Below are 15,950 nucleotides of genomic sequence, written 5' to 3'. Positions count from 1 at the left end.
ATGGACCTTGTTAGTTGTGGGAAGGAGTGGGGCAAAAAAAACCCTTGTACACATCTAGATCTTGATCCAAACTGACTAAAACTTGATGAACCAGTACTTTAATATAGAGGAAGTAATCATTTCTATCCATTGAGCTAAATTGCAGATGGAACATAACTTACTATGTGGTAACTTGTGGGGAAAGAAGGAAGAATTTGTAGGGATAACTTAAAAAGATGAGAGCAAGAAGTTTGCAAAAAGGGGGAAAAGATAAGGAAATGAAGTCTCTTGGAGGTTGGAAAATGTAAGGTTAGTGTGTATTGTAAAAAGCAAAGATGATTTTCCTTTGCAAGGTCTAAAACTGGTAAAAGCCTTTTAAGCCATGTATAAAAGAATGAAAAATCATGCTGCTGTGCAGCAAGGATGGAACTGAAGTTAGAAGATACTGAGGTCAAGCTCTGTTTATGCACATGAATAGTGGAATAGCTGTTAAGAATCAGAATATAGGTTTAGAAACTACCACACAGTACTCCATTTCATTAACATCAGTATATGATTATGGTCATCTGCTTGGTATTTTAAATTAAGCTTGAGAACTTTAGAGAGGCCAGTGGGCTAACTGAAAGGATAGAGTTTCTTTTATGTGGAAACTAAATTAGCTTGGTTTCTTTATATTAGTAAAGAAAAGGCAGAAGGGTCTATATTTGCAGTCTATAAACATATTGGGAGTAAATCCAAGGCAGGAAGAAGGGCATTTAGGCTAAAGGACTGCTTTGGCAAAAGAATAAATGGGTATAAAATGGCCATGAGTAAATTTTAAAGTTGGAAATTAGAAGGCTTCTTGATATGCAGAGTGAGATTCTACCTGTAGTAGTAGTGAGTATAAACAACCATTAATCAAGATTTGGTATTTGATTAGGTTTTTTGGTAATAGCAGGGAATTGCATCTATCCTAGCACATCTTAATACTGTTATTCCTACATATTGATTAGGTCCAACTGGCTTTTTTGGCAGAAACTGTTGGCATAATCTGTCATTGCTTGCTGTCATGTAACTCCTGATTTTTCTTTCTTTAGAGTTCCTATTCTATTTTAGTGTAACAACTTTTCCATGTCAAAGTTTCTGGATAACTAAGCCTTTTCTATTTGAAAATGAATATTTTAGTCTAATTTTGCATTTAGAGGTTCTGGGCATAATTGTCCAGTTTGCACCACTATACAAAGAGTAAAATATAGTTTCTAGGGTCGGAAGGGACCTGAGCAGATCATCTAGTCCGACCCCCTGCCATGGCAGGAAAGAGTACTGGGGTCAAATGACCCCAGCAAGATGTTCATCTAACCTCCTCTTAAACACCCCCAGGGTAGGAGCCTGCACCACTTCTCTTGGAAGCTGGTTCCAGACCCTAGCTGCCCTGACCGTGAAGTAGCGCTTCCTGATGTCTGACCTAAACCTACCCTCTGCCAGCTTTGTGACCTGTTATTCCTGGTCACTCCTGGCGGTGCGCGGGGGAACAGTGACTCCCCCAATGCCTGCTGATCCCCCCCTGACGAGTTTATAACAGGCCACAAGATCCCCCCTCAGCCTTCTCTTGTGGAGGCTGAACAGGTTCAGGTCCCATAGCCTCTCCTCATAGGGCCTGCCCCATTGTCCCCTGATCATGCGAGTGGCCCTCCTCTGGACCCTCTCCATGTTGTCCAGATCCCTCTTGAAGTGTGGTGCCCAGAACTGGATGCAATACTCCAGCTGCGGCCTGACCAGTGCTGCATAGAGGGGGAGGATCACCTCATGCATGTATTCACTGAGAACTGGCTAGTGGAGGACTTACTTTGGGAAAGAGGACCCATGACTGGTAGAGAGCTGGCAGACCTAATAGACCAATGTGCTATGTTGTTTGCTGTTTTACCTTTAACTCTGGCATGGATAGAGTGGAAAGAAGGTGTTAAGCACTTTGTGCCAGCATTGTAAGTTGGTATAGCTGTGGTAGTAGTGCATCAGAGAATCCCACCTATTTCTTGGTAGCTCCTCATCCATTGTGTCAGATAGTGGAGAATATGGCTTATTATGTATTTCCTTTTGATTTGTCTTGGGGCATAAAGTAAACAGCAGTATAACTCATCTTAAAGCGTTTTACAGCTCTACCTGTGGAACAAGTTGAAATCGGTACCTTTCCTTCCACTTTTCTTGCTGCTATCTTTCCTCCCCCTCCCTTTTTTGAATTATTGTGAGTTCAGGTTTGGTAACCCCCATGGGAAATGCTCTGCACAGCTGAAGTGCAAGCTCAGCTGCTGTAGTAAAGAGAGAGCACTCTCCTACTCAGCAACTATTTTCTGGCTTATTGACTAAAATAAATGGGGTCTGAAATGAGGTCTAGTCTGTTGCCAGAGTAGGTTGTCTACACTAGTCCTGGGTTACAAGATGGGAATTTTAAGCCGTCGAGTAAGAGTGCAAGACCTTTCTGATTCTCTTCGAGGAGGAGGGAATAGGAATACTTATCCCAAAATAGTCCAATACCAGTATATCCTGTGCGTACAGTTTCACAGGGGTTACTGAGCAGCTATGGCTAGAAAGAGTCCAAAAAAGAGATGATTGTAAAGAATTTTGCTTTGAGGTAGCTTTTAAATCATAGGAGTATTATGCTTGACTAATGTCAAACAAAATGGCACTTGAGGAAAGAGCTAGAAAAAACACTGAGAAAGTAGCATTAGCTATTAAAGAAATGTGACTCTGCCTGTCATGCCCTCTACAGTTATTTTGTTAGACTGTGCAATTAGGTAAGCTTTTAGTGGCCTTCCAGTGAAGGAAAGGTGTAGATTTCTGCCCCAAGAACTTTTTTTGCTTCAGTGTACATCTTGTGTTGGGGACTGTTCTATCTTAGACCACTTCCGTTTTATGTATTGGACAAAAAAAAGTTCTTAGAAGTGCTAGTTCTATCTTTTATGAATTGTGAGTAGGTTGCAGAGGAATTGCATTCATTGTTACAAAGGAAGCATATGATGGATCTAGAAGCTTAATTGGATTCTCCTGAATATTTTTACCCTTGAACTGTTTGCTGGTATTGTGTACACATCTGACCATATAGGTAGTAAAGATTAATTTCCAATTGGAGCAGTAAAATGACCTACTATTATGAGTTTCTTGAAGCTCTTATTGGGCTTAACATTTTTGCTGTGTGGTGGGGGTGGGGAGAATGGATTTTTATCTGTTATTTTTAAGACTACCGTTATGTGTCAGCTACATGAAATTTGTTTTAGAGTTTTAAATATCCATGTGGAGATTTTAACGTGGAGAACATAATCTGGTGAGAAATATTTACTTTGTCCTTGTTTTTAAGGTATTTAGTCCTCTGTGACCTTCCCTTGTTAGTACATTACTTGTCCACTTAACATTTCACTGTGAGAATGTAGCACATAAGTAATTTTAACACATTTGACATCAGCATATTTTTAGGACTTTTTTAGGAAGATCAATGCTTCCTTACTTAATCTAGTATCCCGTGAATTTTTGAAACTTTTTTTCTTCATATCAACTAACTGAAGTTTCTTTTAGAACTTAATGAGCAGCCTAATAGCTCTGTACTTCTAAATACGTTGACAGTTGATGGTTTTTAATAAAGATCTTAGCCCTTCCAAATATATTTCTTACTTTGCTAAACTTCAAACTTGATGAAATAGCAGCAGTTTCATTACATTAATCTACAAAGCTGTTGCAAAAAGCGGTTCGTTTCTTTGGAGGCCCGCAAAAATCACAGACACACAAACATCAGCCGGTACAAAAGGATGTATTTGTTTGCAGACAAGGTCAGAGTGGGGCATTGATGCCCAAATCAGCTTCTGACAAACTAATTGTGTTTGCAAGCGGAATTTATCTTCTCTCTCCTGAGCACGTGTGCAGACACCAGAACTCTTACAGCTACTTCCGTTTCATACAAGCATACATGTAGTTGCATCATTACATACATCGCATGTATAGTATAATTAGCTACTTAAGTATGCAGGGCGGAGAGGTAAATATGCATCAGCTCATTAAGCATGCCCAGAAACTACAACAGTTCGCCAAGAGTTCATACCCCAAGGCCACAGTCAGTTTGAATTCCAGCTTCTGCAATCAGCATGAGAGAGGTTAAGGCGGGTGAGGGGGAGAAAGGAGCCTTGGGCAGTATTTCTTTCTTATCAGGTGCAAGATGCAAGCTGCGCATTTCTAACAATATTCCATTTCTAACAAAGCCATGTGGTGACTTCTATCCATGAGGTATGAACATGTAATGGCTTTTCTTTTAGATCATTGTGTCGCCAAAGTACAACATGAATGGGCATTCCATTTTGAGACGTTTATCAGGTTTCTGGTATTGTAGCACACCTGTTTGTCATGGACTGAGATCTTACTGTATTAGGTCATGCTCCAAGGAAAACTTAATCCAAGTATAATGGGGCAAAAGATTATACAGGTTTCCCTCTATGCAGTACATGTTCCTGGAGAATGGCGCACAAATCAAATTCACATAAAGCAAACCTACTTTACAATGTAACAAATAGGGATAGGTTCCAATGGCAGTGAGGCTGGGACTAGGGAAGGGGCTGGGGGAGGGTGCTGCTCCCAGGGCTGCACAAAGCAGCAAAACAAAGGGAGCAGAGCAGCATTCACCCCAGCTTTGGCTGTAGCAGCCCTGGGAGTGACTGGCACCAGCTGCCTGAAGCTGCTGGGTGGTGCTGTGCTCTACCTGTCCCCACTCAACTCTGTACCTGGGTTGAGCTGTGCCCTGGTGCAGGCAGCTGGTGTTGGCTGCTCCTGGGACTGCTCCAGCATGGGCTGAAGTGAGTGCTGTGCCCTGTACCACCCAGGGCTCTGCTTGTCTGCACTCACCCCAGTCCATGCTTGGCTTGGGAAGAGGGCATTTATGCTGATTTCCATAAGAGGAAATTTGCATATAAAGAACCCACATAAATCAAGGGAAACCCATACATGGTAGACTCTCTCTCAAAACATCAGTTCCTAGTATTCAAGTTTTTTTGTAGGCATCATGGCAAAATAGGCCAGTAATAGGGTGTCTGTTTTGGCAGGGAGAGGAGGGGGTGGCGGGAGAAATTTTTGTATGAAGAATTAACAGATTGACAAATGTATACAGGCAGTATAGGAAAAAGTCTGAAGGTGCCTGTTCAAAAATTAAACGAGTGGCTAGGGAAGTTTTGCATCACTGATCTGTGGTCAAAGTTCTACTTTTGATATAGTTTTCTAGTAGATAGTGAAAAGAGCGCATGGATTTTTGAAATTGAAAACCAATTGTTTTTTATGATTTTAAAAAAGGCGAAAGTGGTGAGAAAGGTATTCTGGATGAATATTAACAGGGTAACCCTACATTTAAAAAGGACACAAAAAAGAATGATGCAGCAATTGAAATAATATGAAGAATAATTGGAAGATTTGGATGTCCATAGATGGATCGAAAAGGCTGCATCTCAAGATAACATTGAGCCTGATATACAGTGTGTTCCTAAATATGCAAACTTGCATTTGGTCACACTCTTTAAAATGTAAAATGGGTTCTTATGAACACATGCAGAAAGAGAGCCTGTCCTTATTATTGTTTAGTCTTACCAAGTAGTTAACTGCATATTTCCTCAAGATGATCTATAAAAGAAAACAAATAATGCTCCCTGCCTTCCTCCCCTCCCTCCTAATCCCCCAGTGTCAGGCCAAAAAATGTCCTTGTGGGAATCTCGCTAGAAGGTAGTGCTTGGCTTTGGATTTTTATTTGCTAAATAAAATAAATAACTAGAAGCATTTCTGTAGGGCAGGAGTTATGGCCTGGGTGCTAAGTTGGGCCTGTAGATCCAGGGAAGCTGGGTGTTTTGGTAGTAGAGGCTTCATCGCAAGGTTGCCAAGCAGTGGAGAGAAGTAGTTGTATGGGAGGTGTGAGTAGGAACTGTGATTTGCGGTGGTGAGAACCACTTTGGAAATCACTAGCACCTGGAGTTAAGCTTCATTACAGCAATCCTTGGCCCAAAATGTTGCCAGCTCTGCCTCGTACCACCCAGAGCTAAGCTCCATTGCAGCATTGTTTTGCTTCAAAATATTGCTGATTCCTGGAGTTAGAACTCTCTTTATTTACAAATGCTGTTTGCAAGCTGTCAGTTAATTTAAATTTGGTGTTGGCTGCAGTGATTTAGTATAGGTCTAATTATTTTATCAGTACACTTTTATTGCATACTTGACTTATACCACACTCTCAAAGTGTCATGTGGCTTACAGTAAAAACAAGATGCATTGTAAAAATATTAAAATATGCTATGTAATAAAACAACTCTTTAAACAATATCCCAAAACTTAACAAAACCCACTTGCTAAAAGCTTGCCCAAATAGAAAGGTCTTACAGCACTTCTGAAAGAGCCAGGTTTAGTCTCCAAGAGACTTCAAGGGGAAGGGGGTTTCAAAGCTGAGAAACAATGACTGAAAACAATCTTCCATGTATTTTCACTAACTAAACCTGGGGCATAGGCAGAACTTCTGTTGTCAGGGCCTCAGCTGACATTAGGGAGGATCACAATGAAACGAACCTGTGGAGGTAGTTTCTTATTTTAGTTCACATGGCATTGGACTAAAATATTGGATTACAAAATAACAATGTTAGCCAAACTTGCAATTGGGGATGTTAAATGTTTAAACAATAAGTATATTTATATCTGCTATGCATTACCAGTTAACACTTAGTGCAGGGCACAGTTTGGCAAGGAAGGGAAGTGGCACAGTGCTTCAGGAATGGGCAGGCAGGAGGGAGAGGTAAGGAGGAGGGGAAGGGCAGGGGTGAGGAGGGACTAGTACCCATAGCCTGTGAGGTTAAAGGCTATTTAAATACTTTAAATCTATTAAAGGTATTGAAATTACCGGGCACAAGAGGTTTTCCCAGACTACTAAACCTTCCTAGTGTTCCCAATTTAACATCAGTGGTTCATCGACCTTTTTAAACAGTGCTTTTGCATAAAGGTTATCTGATCCTTCAAAACTTCATTTTAATTGTTATATAATTGCTGTTCCTGTTACTTTTCAGTTAATCGGCTGGTTAGGAAGCATGTAAAACTGAATTGATTTCTAATTGCTTTGAAATTGTTCTGGTTTCTGAAATTTAGGGCAGAAGATGGGGAGAATTAAGCTAAAAAAAAAAACTTCCTTTTTTTTAAAGCAGAACCTGATATTATCACAGAGTACTAAAGGAACTAGTAAGAGCAGTTTGAGCCATTAGTGACTTATGTGACATCTTGGATGAGATGGATGAAATCCAAAATTCTAGAGAAAAGGCAAATGTAGTACAAATGTATTAAAAGGTGGAGGAAAATGGAATTAGGCCAGTCAGTCTATTCTCAAAAAGAAGACGGGTAAAAGATGTGAGTTTGTATAGTCTAGAAAGAGAGAACACTCAGGGGTAACAACTAGTATTTTATTATGGAAGGATTTTTAAATAGATAGTAGTTTTCCTTGTTTTGTTCTAAATTGAAGCTAAAATAATTTACTTGATTTATAGCAAGTGAGATCTTGGTTAGGAAATTCTTTCTAAATATAACTATTGAAGTGTTGTAATAGGCTATTTTAAAACAATTATGAAATCTGTGTCTTCAGTGGCTCTTAAGAGTAAATTATGTATATTCTTTCAGAATGGAGTTGGGTTATCCAGTCTGAAATAATTATCTCTAATGGACAATGGAGGCCCCCTTACTATATTCACTTGAATACAAGATAAATTCTTCCCCCCCACCCCAGTCAGCATTGGGCGGGGGGGGGGGGAAAGTCCCTCAACATCAATTCTGGATGAACTAATTCTATGGGTACTATATGTAAATTGCAACAGCTATGTTTTATTTCAAGGTCAGCATTTTTCGAACTTGTTTCTCACTTCCATGTGCTCAGGGAGAGCTGGATCTGACTGGAGGGAGGGGCAGAGGCATCAGGTAGAAGGTGGGGGGGGGGAATAGGACAGCAAGGGGGCTAGCTGACCCCTCATACTTATTTTCCCTACTGTAGTAGTGGGAGAGGGACAAATTCAAGGCAAAGCTTCCAAAATTAGACTGTATAACTGGATAATGTATGATCCATTTTTTAAGTCTTCCATATAAAGATTCAGTTAGTGGGGGGGCATTGTCTTTTTATATTCAGGGTCATCTTATTCAAGTATCTAGGGTATTTCCTTTCTACCCTTCCACCTGGCACCACCCCCTGTACCCACCCTTTTTTTAATAATCCTTGCTATAATACAACTCTGAACCACTCTTCTTCATACAAAGGTACAGAAAGTGACCTGTCAATATTTGTGTACAAGGAAGGGGGATCAAATCTGTAAAAGCTAGTTATTAGAGGTAATTAACTACCTCTTCTAGACTCTAATCGAATATAATATGGAATGTATTGAAGTCCTATAATGATACTTGTAAGGAGGCCTGTTCTGTTTCTTTAAATAATTGCTTTGTTGCAGTTGCAAAGTTAGTGGAAAAAGTCAAAGGTATATTTGTCTCCCACATGCACATTCTTAGTTCTTTTAAGAATTTTTAATAGGCTCGCGATGGCACTTTGATGCAAGCAGATGTGGGTCTATGATCTTTATAGTTCAAGTAGGTTTTTTTGAAAACTTATAGGGTAAGAAAACAACTGACTAAATCTTTTTTTTATAGGCTGTTACAATTCAGAAATTTTTAAAAAAAAAAAAAAAATCTTACAATGCCAAACAGTCTTTTTTTTGATGTTGTTGTGCATTTTATTTATTTATTTATTTTTTCTCCCCCCACCCCCTGGGCCAGTCTGTTCTCAGGAGTACCTTGCTATAAAGATTATTTTCCTTCCTCAGATGGCTTAAATCTGAGCCAGGCTGTATAGTTCTGAAAAAATTATATTTACTTGGCTGTCAGGTTAAATATGGCCTTTGAAATACTGTATCTTGTTTGGAAGCGGAACTGGAAGTATTCTCATAGACGGAAGTTTCTTTTAATGAAGGTGTACAGAATGGATATTTGATCAATATTACAATGTTTCAGTTCTTACTGGTCATAGCTCCGGGAACTAAGGCAATCACCAGTGAATATTTTAGACCCTTATGTTAAGTAGAGCTCTTACTCCCTTGATGGTTTATCAGAGCCTTCTCTTATATGGTCCCAAAGCTTTGAGGAAGGAAATCTTTGCTGTTCCAACAGACTAGAGAGCCAGATAAATAATAGTTAACATATTTACAGGGGTGTAGGTGTATTGGTTTAAGGATATAAGCAGACAAGGTTCTTTGGGTAAATCTGATATATTTTATTAGACCAACTCAAATAGTTGGAAAAATTCTTCTTGGCAACCTTTCAGGTATAAATACCCTTCATCAGGCTAAGAATAATCTTTCCAACTATTTTTCAAAAAGGAAATAATCACCAAGCAATCTTATTTTGATGAAGCATTACAGCACGCAAATAATCCTTGATTGATTTAACACACAAAATGTATTGTGTAAAGTCTAATAGCAATGTCAAAAACCATTTTAAGTTGGATAATAATGTGTCTTTTTGTTTTAGATCGTGTGGGGAGTATTTTTTGTTATTGTGGCACTATTGTTCACAATTTCTCTCTTCTTGTCAAAGTAAGTACATTGTAATACCTGTTGTGCAAATCAGTTATACAAATCATGTAGTTTATACATGCTTTAAGATGAAATACATTAGTGGAACCTGCTTGCTTTTAAGAGTTACCTGATTTACTGTAGAAGCATTCTGTGGTAGTATATTTTCTTTTCTCTTGGAAAAGCAAACTTGCCATATTCCTTTTTAATTAGCCACAATGCTTTACTTTTAATAAACTACTTCTAAATTCAGTTTGAAGGGAGAACTCAATAGATTTTGGATCTAAATAAAGGTTACTATCTGACTGTATTTAATTTAACAAAGGAGTTATGCATGTGCTTTAATACTAACTTGAAGCATGCATCTGTTTACGTGGCCAGGAAATCAGTACTTTAAGCTCATTATTTTATGGTTAATTTTTTTACTTTTTGCACGTTTAAGATAAATCACTTCAAGTTGAATGTACTACTTCCCACTCAGTGAAAAAGGGAAGTCTAGATAGTTTTCAGATATGGTACTCATTTGTGAGAGCCTCTCAGACTTTTGTATCTCCTTCCTTTTTTTAGTACTTTTTCTCTCCTGACCCAGAAAACTAGGTAGAGGAAACTAAGGCCATGTACAAGTGTTGTCTTTCTACCAGAACAGTTGTTGTGTACTCAGTAGAACCTAGAAGCATATAAACTTTCATTCAGTTTCTCCTGGGGGAAACATGTTCCTTGTCTCAACCTGGAAGATCTCCCCTGGTGAGAAATTCATACAAGGAAAAACCTCTTGCACATTTCTCCATGGTGTGCTCTGGGAGGTCACTAGTGTGTAGTAGGGCAAGCCTGTCCCCTCTCCTGCTCTCACTCTTCTCTTCCCCCCCCCCCCCCAACCTGTCATATCCCAAACTGGGGAACTGTGGTCTGGGGAATGTGTAACGAGTCTCCTAGAGTGATCTGGCAATTCCTGGTTTAGGAAGCAGACTGGGGGCCTCATCTTACTGCTCTCTGCCTGTTCCCAAACCCAGGCACTGTCCAGCTTACAGAATGGGCTGGGTAGTAGGGGGAGAGGTAGGTCTGGGGTTGCCCTCCTATTCCCTTCTGTCTGCTCTTGGAGGCTGAGAGCAGAGCTAAAGAGACTGCTTCTCACCTGTTCCTCAGACCAGAGACACCGCAGTCCGTGGAAGTTGTGGTCTTTCCCTATTTCTTTTGGTCCCTAAGGAGTATAGAACTAGTAGTAGAACAATCACTACTCCTCGTGCCTTCCCCAGAATGGGGTCACCCTACTTGCCTAGAGAACAGGGAAGAAAGGGTAGCTGCAGGTTAAACTTGTATACTCCCTCTCTACCAGTGGTCATTTCTGAAACATGTTCAGCACTAGAAATGAACACCTGTTTGTGGCCTAAATGATGCATTTTATACAGATGCATAGCAGTGCCATAGATTGAACAGGAATCGTCTGACTTGTATGTGTGTTTACAGCCCAAACTTTCCCTGTTTAATATAGGGGATGGTGTAAAAATTCAGTGTACAAATGGGAAAATAAATACATTCTTTCAGTTACAATTTTTAATCATAACAAAAATGATTCTTAATATGACAGTACAATTGATGCTGTTTGTAGGTGGTATTGTCTAGGAAATATACAACAGATGAGCATTTTTAGCGATCTTTTTTAATATTTTGGTGCAGTTGTATAGTTTGATTATACCAACTGTATATCCAAAAAAAATCCTTGTCTTAATCTAAGATCTCTTTAAATGAACTTGAAAATGTGTTACCAGGAGCAAAGACGTAAATATTTAACCAGTTTTTCCTAATTACTACAGCTTGGACAAAGCTCTTCATTCAGCTGGCTTCGATTCTGGATTTATAATTTTAGGAACTAATCTGACCAATCCATTGAATATGCTCTTACCCATTTTACAAACAGTAAGTAACAAATTTTGATTGATATATGTTATGTTCTGTTTTTACTGAAATAGTATGTTTTGTTCAAGAAAACTTCCAAAAGGTAAATTATAATGGACCAAACTTATTCAAAATCTTTTATATCTGCAGTAACTTCAGTAACTTTTTTTTCTTTTGCAGGTAGGAGGGGGATGGAAGGGGAAGCCAAATTTATTTTTTCTAATCAGCACTGTTGCATTCTGGGTCCCCTTCTTCCTTGGTTCTTGCAGTTATGCTGGCAATCATAAAGATCTTGCATTAATGTGAAAAAAAGTTGCTTGTCATAGTAACATATGACCAATCAGTAACCTTTGTATTGCCATTTTTTAAAAAAAAAACAAGTTTGTAGAGACATGGCAAATGTTGCCCAACTTAAAATGATTGTTTAAAAGATGAGGAAAGCTATCAAGTCCTCCACTACCATATACAGTTCAGCTAAACAGCAAACAATCTTATTTGCCTCTGTTAAAGCCTACAGGACAAACAAAAAAAAGTGTACAATTTTATAAATGCTTATCTAATAAGGAGTTGTTTTGCTTTCAGAAGAACTTCCTTTAATTCAATACATTGTCAGATTTTTACCTTTTTAAGACTAGTTTGTGCTAAACATCTTAAACTTATGAGAGTAGATGCAAGAGATTTTGAAAGCATAAGAATAGAAACAAGAGCTGTAGATATTGTAATTAGGGCAAAAGGATGTGAACAAAGGTATTGATGTGTGTATGGGGAGAGGGAGGGAGCCAGGACAAGGAGAAACTTTGAGAAGCCTTAGTGATGAGATTTGTACTGTATCAAGAGGATGTGAAGAACTAAGTAATGTATCTAGAGTAGTGTGCTAAGAGCTAGTGAGGGTAACGGATCATGTCAAGCTGACATTAAGTGACTTGGCAATATAATGCTTTACGAATAACTTATATTTATTGACTCTTAATTAATCAATACAATTCAGGCTCCCAAGATTACTTACTGCAATGTTATCTACAGTAGCTTGTAAAAGTGCCCATGGAAGTGATGGATGTTTGTTTTTCCTGCAAACAAAAATGTTGCCTCTTTGTAAAATTTTTAAATACATTAAACCTCTGAAATTTAACACTAGATGTTCCTGTAAGTCCCTAAAGAGTGGAATTGAAGAGATCCAAGCTTGCAAAACTTATATACATGCTTTTTTTTTTTTTTTTTTAGTTTCAAACATAGATAATACTTACAATTTCAAATACAGGTGAACCATAGAAAAACTAACTAAGTTGGTCAGTTTCTTCAACGTGACTGACCACACTTGATGCAGGTGAAGTTAATTGGGGGGGCTTTTGGTTTTTACACTAATAAATTATTTCCCTTCCTCACTATGTTGCCTACAGTGTGAATGTACGGGATGGAGTTTGTACTTCTATTATGCAACATGAGGATATTTTAAATGTTTATTTAAAATGAGATGATTATTCTTGTTTTGGTGTTCAAGTTTAGTAACATGTTTTTAATGCCCTCTTTTTTTTTCAGTTTTTATATGTTACTGTTCATGTCTCTTAGGTTTTTCCACTTGATTATATCCTCATTACAACTATCGTTATGTATTTTATCTTCACTTCAATGGCAGGCATTCGAAACATGGGCATATGGTTCTTTTGGATAAGGGTAAATATTGCTTATTTATTTGGATCTTGTTTAATATTTATTCTAAATTTGTGTAACGAGAATGTAATAGAATGTGTGTTTGAACTCCAAATCCCTTTTTTCTGTAAAACGTGCAAAAATGGAAATGGTGCAAAGCGAGCATTCTGGGTAAACAGCTCTTTCAATGAATTTTAGTAGGAAGAGTAGTAAGGAATTCAGCAATTAAATGATACAAACTACTAGGCTTTGGGCTGATGGCTCAGTTAAAATGCAGGTTTAAATCTGAGATAATTCTAAGTTAATTCTAGCAAAGACTGGGAGCTTTGTGCAAGTAGCCTGTTAATTGTATGGTTCTGAGATGCAAATATGTTAACATTTACTATTTTTTTTTTTTTTAATTTGACTTCTTCTGGATTTTATTTTATATTCTTTCTACATTTTTCATTGCTCCACTTAGTTTTCTTCTTGAATCAAAGCTCATCTTAAATGCATTGTTCCCTTGTGGGCTACTTATAGGAAGTCTAGTAATTTCCTAACCTCTACAGTAAAGTAAAAGATGGATTAATACCTATCACCCTGTTTTGCTATTCTTTGTTCCTTCTTCATGCCATTCACTAGTTCACTCACTCTTCTTTAGTCTTCTATGCCAGATTTTTTTTATTTTTTATTTTTTTCCTGAAAGGCACCTTTAGTATGATTTCTATTCCACCCTGCTTGGATCCTTTAAAATTCATGAATACATCTATTGTTGTAACATATTGTATCTTACCTTGAAGACTGAGCTGCAAAAAAGCAGCCAGGAGAAAAGAATGTACTTTCCCCAAGTTTCTGAAAAACGGTTAATGCAATGTGGAGTAGAATCATATGTAGGCACATAAGTGGACTTTTCACTTAAGTGAAACGATATGTGACCCTCAGTATTTCCCTTGCTCCTTGACTTCTTAAGCTTGCTAATAATAAAGTCCAAGAAGCATCTATCTTAACTGCAGGCGTTTTTACTTCCTCATATAATGTAATGGAATTCATTTTACGTGAGAACAGTTTGGTCCCACTGAAAGTGGTGGGAAGTGGTAGTCATTTGTAACAAGGAAGTTTTTTTGCCAAGTTTTGAAGTTGGGGATCTGAGACCAGGGATCTATTCACAGGACTTGATATTTTCTAGACTCCCATGAATTGGCGACCTGGGTGGGTACAATATGGAAGCACCTTTTTGCTTGGGGAAGTTCTCCTACTCAATGATCAGAACCATCAACTGAAATTTTAAGTCCTCAACTAAAGAGCTTAAGTATGTTGTAGGGAATTCTACTGTAGATGGAAAAAAAATATAGGAATTTCTTTGTTCTTTTGTACTTTGTCATGTTATAGGATTTGGAGCAGTATGGTTGCAATCCAAAGCCACTCTAAGTTTAATGACCAGGTTATGTAACCACCAGGGTGGCCAACCCAAGAATATTTTTTCTATTGATGCATGTTGCTGAATTGTATGATGTGAATATAACTTTTCTGCCAGGCCCTGCCCTGCCCTGCTGCTAACCCGCAAAGAAAGGTTGGGTTTAAATTTAGGGGTTTAACGTCAGCTATGGTTTTTAAAAAAAAAAAAGTTGACCGTCTTTAAGACTGTGTTTGTTTGCTTGTAATAAAAATTTATTCTTGGATTGGCAACCCTGCTTAACTACATTTGATGGGCTTTGTTTTTTTACACTGTGCTGCCCCCACTTACCCCAGGGCCCTGTACCATGCTGTACCTCATCTCCCAGCCTTACTCCCTATGGTCCCAATTCTCTTGTCCTGGCAACAGAAGTCTACCTGTTACCCAGCAGTATTACAGGCAGGCTGGAATGGTGCAGCAGCATATGGGTGAGAGCATGGGTGCAATGCTTCTGCTTGAACACCAAGTGGCATTGTTGCCTGGAAAAACTACAAGGCGCATCTGCTCAGTGTTTTTAATGGATGGCTAAAGGTTTTTACAGACTTTACTGGCAGCCACTTAAGCCTAGTTTTGTTTTGTTTTTTTAACTGATGTTGTATAACCCTGTTGACCATTGTCTTGTAAAGTGGATTTACTACTGCCTACTTTCCTGATTAGGATGATGCGATTCTTAGCTTTCACCAAAGTATCTTGAGAGGCTACTACATGAGCAAAGTGATGTTGTAAACATAATTAAATTGTATTAATCTTTTGTAAAAATTTGAAAACAGGACTGATTTTAATATGTACATAGTGTGTAGAATTTAGAATTTTGTGGGTGGATTTCTTTTTGTTTGTATGTTTTTAAAGTTCATATTATGCTGGAACATGTCTTGAGCAGGGCATAAGCCCTCAGAATACATGCTTACCCACCATGTGACTTGGCTTTATTGGTAGAAAATAAAATAAACATCATCCTAACTTCCTTTCAAGTGTGGCTATCTAAGGTTTTTCCCTTCAGAATCTTCTTGCATTTCTTGCCTGTTTGTTTTCCCCATCCTGAAAACCATTACTGTCACCACCTTCCCTCTTGGAAAGTTTTAACAACCTGTACTTGCTGCAGTGAATCAGCAGGAAATTTCCTGCACTCTTCCAGTGTCCTTTAACAGGGTCAGATTAAGGAAAAGATCTGGTTCACTTAGTTGCAGTAAATCATAAACCATCTTCACTTACTTACACTTGCTTAACTTTAGCAGTTACCTTAAGTAAAATAACTGCAGAAGAGTTGGAAATTTCAAATACAATCAATTCAAAACAAATTGAGTGTTTAATCACTTTCAAAGTTAGTGTAAATTTACGTTTAGAGTGTTTTATGTTTTAAATAAGATGTTGCATGTAAAGCTGTGTAGGGGAATGCACGTTTTTAGAACAGTTTTTAGGATATG

General features: G+C 38.2%; 1 protein-coding gene across 3 annotated transcripts in view; it reads left to right on the top strand.

Annotated features, from left to right (window-relative positions):
- LMBRD1 (LMBR1 domain containing 1) overlaps nucleotides 1–15,950 on the top strand; it is a 211,592-nt gene that overhangs the window by 142,584 nt on the left and 53,058 nt on the right. For all 3 annotated transcript variants that reach the window (XM_090034614.1, XM_090034620.1, XM_090034608.1), the window contains exons 10-12: nucleotides 9,511–9,575; nucleotides 11,366–11,468; nucleotides 13,014–13,118. In XM_090034614.1, the coding sequence (XP_089890740.1) occupies nucleotides 9,511–9,575; nucleotides 11,366–11,468; nucleotides 13,014–13,118 (273 nt within the window). The remainder of the gene's footprint in view (nucleotides 1–9,510; nucleotides 9,576–11,365; nucleotides 11,469–13,013; nucleotides 13,119–15,950) is intronic.

This window comes from Crocodylus siamensis, chromosome 1, assembly GCF_052110815.1.
Source record: "Crocodylus siamensis isolate JL-2025a chromosome 1, ASM5211081v1, whole genome shotgun sequence".
NCBI classification, from domain to species: Eukaryota; Metazoa; Chordata; order Crocodylia; family Crocodylidae; genus Crocodylus; species Crocodylus siamensis.
The sequence above is the reverse complement of the archived record's forward strand: the minus strand, read 5'-3'. Positions and strand labels throughout refer to the sequence as shown.